Here is an 11,094-nt window from a genome sequence, read left to right as displayed (position 1 = left end):
AGTTGAACAAATTGCCAAATAGATACACTGTCAAACTGAAAAAGTAGTTTATAAGGCACAGTTAGTTTTCAATTTGATGTCTTACAAGTATCTAATTCAAGTTGGCCACCAAATCAGAACGCCTAGGAACTGATTTTAATCGCAATCAAAATCTGGCTATGATTTAGCAAGAGCTGTCTGCCACTCTAAAATCTGCAGAACATTTCTTGGACTCATCCTGTTCTTGAGCTGAAGCTGCATAAATTAAGATAATTTTAAATGAAAATATAATATTTTCTTGCTTACAAAACTGACAGTCCAAACCATCCTCTTTCTTTGAATACTATCCAATACTCTCTGGTGAGAAAGCCTAGGAGGAAAAAAACAAAAAAAGGCAATTAAATTCTGGTTTAGATTCACTCACTACCCAGCTCCATTTATCTGTGCAACATAAGCTACTCTTAACTTTTTGTCTAGATTAGAAAAAACATTTTTAAGACATGAATGATTTCCTGTTGAGTAGTAGATCTTTACCAAATGAAGTTTCTTGTTAATCTTGTGAAAGTAAAAGAGTAATTCTCATCTAATTTTCTCTCAAATTCTAAATTTCTCTTTATTCAAGCTATTTCACGTTTCCCTTAAAAATCACATTTCAACATCTGACTTCTCAGCTACCTTTCCATAATTAGAGTTCACAGTAACCTGCTCATTGCTTAGCCTCTTCCTGATATTGCTTTCTTTCTTCTTTTTTATTACGGTTTTTAATTTTTCACAATGCAGTTTCAAAGAGATACTTTCCTACTACGTTTTATTCTTTCCCCTTGAATTCAACTATCAATAGTTCTGTTCGGGGCTGTGTTTTGGCATAAAACTGTGCAAACATTGTCTGATAAGAGACCCTGGACAGAACCGACAGCTCTGACAAAATGGAATTTTGTTTTGATCAATACCTACACCAGCAGCAATTTGGTTTCATTTGAAATAGGGAATCAGTGACATTGTCGAGGAACTGTATACATTGCTGGTTGTTTGAATTGTGCTAAGATGGTGCATAGACCGAGATTCTTTGCTCAAGTACCCAAGATAACCAATTCTGTACCTTGCAACCTAATCTGGGTTGTTTGATAAACTGTTTTATCAATTGTTAAAGCTGGATGTAGCGAAAGGGGTTATCTGAAAATCATTTACCTGCAGCAGTGTTTTTTTTTTTTTCCAAAATACCACTGGACTTTCCATTTCTTCAGATAATGAGTTCCTCTCACAAATGTCTTTCTTGGTGATTCTACTTTGGACAGAGGTGATATTGCATGAAGATGGGTTGAGTCTGTCAATCACCCAACGTACTCCTTTATTAAAGTGCCAGCAGTCTGCTATCTATATTGATGTCAGGTACACATTTTAGTTATCTTCATAATTTCTCACAAAATCATGGGTCTCATATGTAAACATTATGTAGTAAACTAAAAGACTTCAAGAATGTTCATGGTCTATACATAAAATGACCTATTTATCTTAATCCTAATTCAGTATACCCTGCTTGAAAACTTACTGAAATCTCAATGTGCCTTGGAAAAATTGAATTAGTGATTGAAAATTGAAATTAACTACCATCATTGTAAACAAGTGTTTTAAAGCCCTCCTTATCTGAATCAGCTCTGAAGCCTGCGCTGTGTCACCTAACAACTCAGTAGGCAAAACATTAAAATTCATTTTAAATGGGATCTTAATTTCATGCTGTTCTTATTTGTTTTGCTCTAAATATTGTTCTTACTTCGGTGGGACAAGATCCCAAAAAGAATCAGAGACCAAACATTTTCCTACAGGAAAGCTGTCTTATTCTTAAACCGGGAATGATTAACCCAGAGAATAGTGAATCTTTGTCTCACCAAGAATTTTAAGAACAACAACAACAAAAAAAGAATCTTGGTCCCAAAGTCTGTCTGCTTAACCCTTAGCTATAATCATGTCTATCACTTGACTTCCAGCTCTGTTCTAAATTATAGAGTTTTCATCCTTGAGGACATTAACATGTTTCAGAGTTTTTGAGAAACACTAGTATACTCTGTTTTGACTCACACAAAGCAATCAACATGCTGTCATCTTTGGTGCATAAATTCATGAGAATAAACCTCACAGGGAAACATTAAAACTTGTCAGTGCATCAAAGGTGATCAGAACAGAAAGAATATTCAGTTAAAGGTACACTCAGTCTATTAGGCACGTGAAAGAAATATATTAATTTAGATGAAACTTATATTTTACTTTCTATTGGGAAACAGAATTCACTTCAACATGCTTAGGTAATAAAATGATTCTGGCATATATATATCGATCCATTGGCAATCATTTAAAACTACTTAATTTACTAAAACTATCAAACATTGTTAAAAGTGCCCTTTTCAAAATAGCACAGTCAATATTAAAGGATACATCCCCAATAAATTTTAGCAACAGGGCAGTTATTTAATTTCCAAAGTTCTGACCTTGATAAGTGATTTGCTGAAGTCTTCACTGTATAAATATTCACAAATAGTTCAAGTTCTGTGCCATTATTTTTTAACTTGTGTCACTCTTGGGTGACTAACAGGAAAGAGAGATATGTCTTGGCAAAGAGAGCATGCAAAATTTATTCAGGATTTATGCATCAGAGTCATCAATAAATTAAAGAAAGGAATGTGTAGTAGAGATTTTGCTGTAATTCTTTGTACCTACCTCTGGACTTAGAAAATTCTGGGCTGGATCCTTGGAGAAAATCAGACTCAGACATTCTCCATAATTACCTTTAATTCACCACAGCTTCTATAAGTATAGCCCTGGCCCAAAGCTGGCCTTCAGTGAACACACTCTACTGGGAACTTCCAAGCGTTTATTGCTCGAATGTTTAAATCAGGTTCATGGCTAAGTCAGTCCCTCAAGACCGACCTTGTCTAGACTCATACTCCTGGGACGTCCAAGAACTCTGACAGGCAGAAATGCACTGAAACAACGCTAAAATATCTGTGTTGGCAATTTTCCAAATCAGATTTTGTGAAAGAAAATGATGTTTTCCATACACGGTTCAACTTACCGTACTCTATTGACAAGCAACGACCACTCTCAATTGGGCATGTGTAGAGTGCAGAGAGATGGAAACTTAATAGCAGACTACGAGCACAAGGTATTTTAAATAAATATTTTTAATTCTATTGTTGGCATTTACAAGTAGAAAGCATACAGTATGTTACAAATATCAAAATGTGAAAAATATGAACGTTACAAAAGTAACAAATGTAAAAAAAAAAAAAACCAAAAAGGTATTTTCTTACCTTCCCTGAAAGTAAGAAAACTATTCAGCATAGGAAAATATCAGTATCAAAAACACAGCTTAGGTGTAAAAAAAAAAAAGTTTCTGCACACAGTATTAAAAAAAAAAAGAACTACAAAATTACAGAAAGTACGAATTGTTGAAATTTTATATAAATTATAAAAACTGGGTACTTGGGGTAGATGTTCAATAGTTGAAAAATCAGTCCAATCATAAGCTTTGCTCAGGTCAATTCTTTGAACAAGTATAAAATGTGTGCTGCAATAAATAAGTTTCCAAGTGTCCCTTACAAGAGTTACTGAGAACATCATTCCAAGGTGGGAGGGTGGCAGTGTTCTAAGGACAGCCTGCGGTCATTTTGTGCCTGATGGAAGCCTGAGGAGGTCCGAAGACCACACTCACTTGAAAAAAATAAAATAAAATAAAAGAGATTCAGAAGTTTGAGTACAACTTTGTAAGAAAGTGTTTAAAGTGCCGGACAGAATGACTTCATTTCAGTACCCACTGTCAATGTAAAACTTAAGCAAATACTCAGCCATTTCTGAGCAGCCTCACATACGAAATCTATAATTTTGCAAAGAGTTAATACTTACTTAGTCTTTCACTCAAGGATAAGAGGGACCTTTTCTACACTTTACACAAATGGGTTAAAACCCAAGGATCTTGCAAGGCAAAACATAATTATAATGATACAATGGCAACAATACACAAACCCCACTGTGAAAGCACAAGTTCATTTCTGGCATGGTAATGGTATTAAATTTTTTTTTTTAAATCACAAATCAAACACTGGTAAAGAAGAAAAACTTTCCAAATGCTGCATGCCACATAACTAAGTTACAGAATTCAATGCATGCAGGCAAATAAATTCAACCAAGCGTAGTTAAATTAAAGAGTTGTCTTGAGTCCGTTTCAGCAGCATTGTGGTTATTATTTTTAAAGTTTCCCTCAACCACCAGTCCATACTGGCCTGCTTTTCAAATGTGACCCAATCTAGTGGGCAACTTCACGAGGATTGGAGTGTTTCTTGTTTTGCTATGTTTCCAATGCCAGTTTATATTTTTTAAACGTACTGTTCTGTTTCCCCGTCTTTGGGGGTTGGCTTAGTTGTCCCACTTTTGCCGTCTTCATTTGCTGCTGCTTTTTCTGGGAGAGATGCTAAATCTTTAAAAACATCTACATAATGGCCAAAGCCAGGTCCCCAGTTCAAAAGGTTGTCCCAGTTGAAGTTTCCTGCTTGCTGCCCAAGCTTCATGGGCAACGTGCTGTCGGCACCCCCGGGCACTGCTGCCTGGGTGCCCACAGGTCCTCCCTCTGCCCTGCGGCCGTGGTACCTTCTGGGCTTCAATCTGGCTCCATAGTTATCTTCATCGTCTGCATCAGATTCATTGACTTGGGATAATTTGGGCATCCTGGAAGTATACACCATTGGTTTTTCCCTGTCGTATTCCATTTCTGAGCAAGTGAAAGATTCATGCGAGTCACTATCAGAAGAGGATTCTGGAGCCGGAATACCATCTGCTGGGTTCCTGGTTCGGGACAGGGGCCTTCGGCAGTCCTCCTCTGAGGACGACCTCCCGTGGTCTGCACTGCAGATACTTGGGTTTCGAGGGCGAGGCGTGTTGAGCCTCTCTACCTCTTCAATGGAAAGCCCGACTGGAGGGGACGATTCCAGAGGAATCTGCCCAATTGGCTGCTTGAGGCGACTCCCCGGTCTAGAACCATGTGAGGCCATGGCCTGAGGACTCTTGCTTCTCCTGCCCAGCCTCGTGGCATAGTTAAAAAGGCCAGGTTGGCAGGCCTCACCATGCATTTCCAAGGTACTCCCATCCCTTATGGGAAGATGCAATTCCCTGGCTGGGCTGTTCCTATAGAAAGTGGAAGACTTGGAGAAAGGAGCGGGGCTGTGTCGGGACAGGGGGTTGGGCGTAGGGCAAGCTGAGTGACTGAGAGAGCTGGTTCTTAACCCTGGCCCATAGGAAGTCTGGTATGTCAAGCTGCTGGCTCCTAGGGGCATGGGAGATTGCCTAGCGAAGCCGAGTGGGCTGTGTCTCTGGATTGAAAACTTGGGGGTGTGGCTGCGGAACTGCTTATAGTGCTGGATGATGTCTGCATCTGAGGGCGCGATGCTGCTGGCATTGTCAATGTCGTAGTGTTCGATTTCCTGTTCCGGGGAAGCCAACGGGGCGCTGGGGATGGTCTCTGAGTTGTGCGGGATGTCGGTCTCATCATAGATGAGGTAAGGGTTTTCCCTTTCAATGATATCTGGTTTAGGGTTCCCTTCAGGCTGCTTCCTCACAGTCATGTCGTCCCCGTAAGGGGGGATGTTGTCTGGGTCATCAAAAGCCACATTTTCACTTCCCTTCTTCTTCTTCTCCTTTGGTTTCTTCTCTCCTTTGTGATTTTTGGGCTTCTTCCCCCTGCACTGGTTACACAGAATCAGGCTGAGCACTAAGAGGGCCAGGACCGTCGCACAGCTGCCCACGATAGCTGGCACGGCCCACAGAGGCAAGGAGATCTCTTCGGGACCCTGAGTCGGAACACAGACATGTCCTCCGGGACTTCCGGCTTTGCACATCTTCCCTGGAGGACAGAGGATGCCAAGACAGGCCACGACCGTCTCACAGGTCCTGCCTGTGTGCGATTCAGGACAGCTGCAGGTGAAACCCGAGTGCAGGCCTGGCTCACAGCTGCCCCCGTTCTGGCACGGGTGGGAAGCACAGTCTCCCGGAGGAACACATTTGTAGGCGTACCACTGGTTAATGCACAGTAAATCGCCCCAGCAGGGGTTGCTAGCACAAATGTTTGGCCCACGACAGCCGATCTTCACAGAGGGATCTGTTTTTGAGATGGAGGCCAAGCTATGCTTCCCGCTGAAAGGAAGACTCTCTCCGCCGTACAGCATCGATGCGATGCAGCCGTCAAACCCTGTGTGGGAAAGCGAGAGCAGGAAGAGGTCTTAGAGGAAAAGCCAACAGTTTAAACAAGTGCAAGGCTGAAAGCTGCTGCAGAAAATCTTCACAAATACCACACGAAGAGTTTATTAACGCACCTCACATTCCTCCTATGGGGAAGGAAAAAGTCTGTGGATCTTATTTTAGTATAACTTAGTAAAATATGTAATGCTTTCATGACAGAAATAGGGAGAAGACTGACGGGTCACTGCTTTTTCTGAAGACTTACGAATGACATCAGTCCGTCTGCATATTTCCAATTTTTGTAATGAAGGTATTGATTGATTGCTTGATTGATTGATTTGAGAGGGGAGTTGAGAGAAGAAGCTCTGTAAGATTGATTCATTCCATCAAAGCCTATAATTCCTATGTTTGAATGAGAGCTGAAACCAGGGGCTGGGCATGTAATCCCGAGTCTTCTGTGGCTGAAGCAACCCAAACACGAGCACCACCACTGCCTTTCAGTCTACATTAGCAGGTAGCTGGGATAGGGAGGCCGAGTTCTGTATTAAACCCAATCACCCTTATGTATGGATTTGATTAACTGGCATCTTATCTGTTCAGATAACTTTCTGCTTCCAGGCTAATTTTTCCTTTTATTCCACTTTTCCTTGGTTTAACTAAATGTTTGTTTTTATTTGTGAAATGCATATATATACATATATACATGTACATATATATGATATATATGTACATGTATATGATATATATATGTACATGTATATACAAGATTTGTACACCAAGAAATCATGTTTTCTAAGTTTCAACAAAATACAAAAGGAGGGTGTGATATTGCTGCCAAGGATTCAAACACAGGTTATTCAGAAGCAAAGGAGTAACTGCAGTCATTGCAATGACTTGTTGGATACCCAAGAGTACAACAGTGGCAGCAATACTTTATAAAGTGAGAAGAGCAGTGCTAACACAATAAATAAATAAATAAATAAATAAATAACCTGATACAGCTGCATAGGGTGATAAGTGCTTAAAAACACATACAAATTGAAAATCACTTTATTAGACTTGAGTGTCAAAATGATGCCTCAGTAATATTGTCTCAGCACACAAGAATCTATTTCACCAAAAATAATCATAACAATCTACATTGACTGAATTTCTTACAGCATTCATATAAATCACCTACATTTTATATAAGAACGTATAATCTGGGACTTAAATTTTGTGCCACAATTTATTTATTCTATCCTGTAATTTTCAGTGTTTCCTCTTACTTGATGCGTTGTTCTTACATTGTGACATTTCCTTTCCTGTTCCTGATACACTCCTTCTGTGACCCACTCAGTATTCCTAGTGTTTGTTCATACACTCCTAAGTTTCTCCCCACTGGTTTTCTCTTACTTTTTAAAAGTCAGTACTTTCGATTATTCATTTGTTTATTTTCATCCTTAGTTGAAACGCAGAAGCGTGGGGAAAGGAAGAGAAGGCTCAGGGGAGGGAGGGAGACAGAAGGAAAGGATATCAGCTATCTGCAGGTTCGCCCAGCAAAGTCCCCCCAAGAGTTGGAGTTGGGCTAGGCTAAAATCAGGAGTCCAATCTGAGTCTCCCATGTGGATGACAGGGACTCCAAGATTTCAGCCATCCCCTGCTTACTCGCAGTTGTGTATTAACATGAAGCTGGAATCTTAAGACAATCTAGAACTCAATCCTTGAATTCCAATATGGGATTTAGCCATCCCAATTAATGCTCCTACCATGCCAAATGCTTCTTAGGGCTCCCTTTTTTTCTCTACACAACCATTCGCTCTAGGAAAATTCTAGATGTTTCACACTGTATATTTACAATGTCTAATCATACTCATACCTGATGCCAGACACTGCAATCTCTCACAAACCCAGATTTTCAGCCTGAGTTAACCAATGGTTTCTAGGTTGCCATAGAAAGGCTTTTTTCAACAGATTATTCGACTAAGCAGGTCCCATATCCAAATCCTGATGTCTCCCACACATGGGAATCTTTTGCACTAGCCTGCAGTTATTCTCAGTAGTACTACTTCTCTTTGAGTTAAGCAGAACCAACCCCACCCCTCCCTGATTTTATCAACATCAACTCAATGCGGTGATATACATTCTGAGAATGATTCTAACTTTTCCACTCCCCTTTTCACTTCTCACAATCCTGGTAATGAAATAGTTTACCCATTCATTTCAGCAAATTCTTTTTGTCCTCCTCCAATTCATTCTCCACTTTGTAGCTACAAAACATTTAGCACTGCTGCACAGCTAACCTTGACTTCCTGGGGATTAAAGCTTTTAACAGATTTCATTGTTCTCCAAATAAGTCCCAAACCATGACATGATCACCAAGGACTTATTTTATCCTCTAACTTCACATTTTAAAATTTATTAGGGCCCTGCACCATAGCCTAGTGGCTAAAAGTCCTCACCTTGCATGTGCTGAGATCCCATCTACCCTCCAGTTTATGTCCCAGCTGCTCCATTTCCCATCCAGCTCCCTGCTTGTGGTCTGGGAAAGCAGTGGAGGATGGCCTAAAACCTTGGGAATCTGCACCCACATGGGAGATCCAAAGAATCTCCTGGCTTCTGGCTTCCGATCAGCTTAGGTTTGGCAGTTGCAGCCACTTATGGAGTGAATCGATGCAGGGAAGATATTTCTCTCTGTCCCTTTTCTCTCTATAAATCTACCTTGCCAGTAAAAATAAATAAACTAACTTTAAAAATTATCATTAAAAGATCTTCTTTATTCAAAAACCAGAGTGAAAGAGAACAAGAAAAAAAAAAATGACATCCTTGGGCCCGGCACGATGGCACAGTGGTTAAGGTCCTCGCCTTGAATGCGCCAGGATCCCATATGGGAGCCAGTTCTAATCCCGGCAGCCCTGCTTCCCATCCAGCTCCCTGCCTGTGGCCCGAGAAGGCAGTGGAGGAAGGCCCAAAGCTTTGGGACCCTGCACCCGCGTGGGAGACCTGGAAATGGCTCCAGCTGTTGCGCTCACTTGGGTAGTGAATCATCCTAAGGAAGATCTCCCTCTCTGTCTCTCCTCTCTGTATATCCGCCTTTCCAATAAAAATAAAATAAATCTTTAAAAAAATAAGACATCCTCCACCTCCTGATTCATGCCCCAGGCGGAAATCAGAAACTGAAGCTCCATCCAGCTCTCTCACCTGGTGATGGGGTCCCAGGTTTTCGGGACACAGTCCACTGCCTTTCCAAGTGTGTTAGCTAATAGCTCAACTGGGGAGTGGAGCAGCTGGATCTGCCACATGTGGCTTAACCTGCTGAACTACAACGCCTGCCCCTCATCCGCATCTTTATGCCTGTAATAGCTATCACCTGTAACCTAGATGTTATCTACTTTTTTTTTTTAAGATTTATTTTTATTATTTTTTTTTATTGGAAAGGCGGATATACAGAGAGGAGAAACAGAGAGGAAGATCTTCCGTCTGATGATTCACTCCCCAAGTGAGCACAACGGCCGATGCTATGCCAATCCGAAGCCAGGAGCCTCTTCTGGGTCTCCCACACGGGTGCAGGGTCCCAAAGCTTTGGGCCGTCCTCTGCTGCTTTTCCGGGCCACAGGCAGGAAGCTGGATGGGAAACGGGGCTGCCAGGATTAGAACTTGCGCCCATACGGGATCCCGAGCGTGCATGGCAAGGACCTTAACCACTGCGCCGGGCCCGACGTTATCTACTTTTAAAATATCTACATCAATATAAATTAGTACTGCTTGTTAGCCTATCCTCAGTCACACCAGTAAGATTTAAGTACAAATGCCAATTTCCCAGGTAAGTTTCCTTCTTCTTCTGTTAGAATTCTAAATTCTTCCTTTACATCACTTGCCATAAATGATAATACAACATTTATAAATGTTCAGATCCCTCATTTCTCATGTTCCACAGGGAAAATGTCTATGAATGAGTTGCGAAATAAGTAAATAAATAAGTTGATAGATAAATTGCAAATAAATGCATGGTAGACAAACAAAACTTTAAAGAACCGGAAACCGACTTATTCCTGATAGGAAAGATGTCCATGGCTACAGGAAACGATAACTTATAAGTTATGAGACACTTTCTGTAGATAGTTATCATAGTTATAATACTCATAAGTGACAGTATTAAAATACAATGTTTTTAAGAAATAAATTTAATTTTCATAAAATAGTGTAGTTCATGTAAATCACCCTATATGAACTGATTGTAGCTGGACTTGGCAAAAAAAAAAAAAAGCCAATTACTGAGGAACAATTCCACTCTCCTTTATGAATGTATTCAACAAAAATAAGTCACCTGTTTGAGTATCTCGATAAGCCTGATTGGGTGGAATTCCTCCAAGAGATATAGTAAGAACATCGAGGCCTCCAAAATCCTGAGTAGCGTGGATGATATCTCTGCTATATATCCTGTCAACAGACAATATGGTGACAGTTCCATTTTTCCCGATCAGGAATGTATGCCAGTGGCCATCTGCCACATACACTTCAGGAATATTTCTCTCCACTTTTCCAGCAATTCCTGCATCTGATGTATAATGTACTTTGCCATTCTTAATCTGTAAAACATTCAAAAAGTAATGTTAAAGTTAAATTGGCTGATACAAAAATAAGGAATCTAAACCTTGACTTATTCAAGTAGTCGAAACAGCTAACAAGTCTGAGTGCATAAGACGCACACTGTCTCGGCAATATCGGGTAATATATGCTTCCATATTTGGTACGAAAGGCTTTCAAAAAACTAATGGAATCCATATCTTGAAAAAAACTTCACGTACTTCAGCTTTTGCCTATCGAGTACATGAATTTTTAATTGAATTTTCCACAAACTTTTCAAAGTTTTCTCATATTTTTAATACTTTTCAAGGAATTCTTCTATTTATA

General features: G+C 40.3%; 1 protein-coding gene across 3 annotated transcripts in view; it reads right to left on the bottom strand.

The window, feature by feature from the left end:
- Positions 1–3,137: 3,137 nt before the first annotated feature.
- FAT4 (FAT atypical cadherin 4) overlaps positions 3,138–11,094 on the bottom strand; it is a 156,046-nt gene continuing 148,089 nt past the window's right edge. For 2 of the 3 annotated variants that reach the window (XM_040966860.1, XM_040966863.1), the window contains exons 16-18: positions 10,508–10,769; positions 9,493–9,495; positions 4,347–6,211 (exon numbers count right to left, since the gene is read on the bottom strand). In XM_040966860.1, coding sequence (XP_040822794.1) covers positions 4,347–6,211; positions 9,493–9,495; positions 10,508–10,769 — 2,130 coding nt within the window. Of the gene's footprint in view, positions 6,212–9,492; positions 9,496–10,507; positions 10,770–11,094 lie in introns of all 3 variants that reach the window. The other variant, XM_040966861.1, reaches the window with a different exon arrangement.

This window comes from Ochotona curzoniae, unplaced genomic scaffold, assembly GCF_017591425.1.
Source record: "Ochotona curzoniae isolate NIBS_2020 unplaced genomic scaffold, NIBS_Ocur_1.0 scaffold_4506, whole genome shotgun sequence".
Taxonomy (NCBI): domain Eukaryota; kingdom Metazoa; phylum Chordata; class Mammalia; order Lagomorpha; family Ochotonidae; genus Ochotona; species Ochotona curzoniae.
The sequence above is the reverse complement of the archived record's forward strand: the minus strand, read 5'-3'. Positions and strand labels throughout refer to the sequence as shown.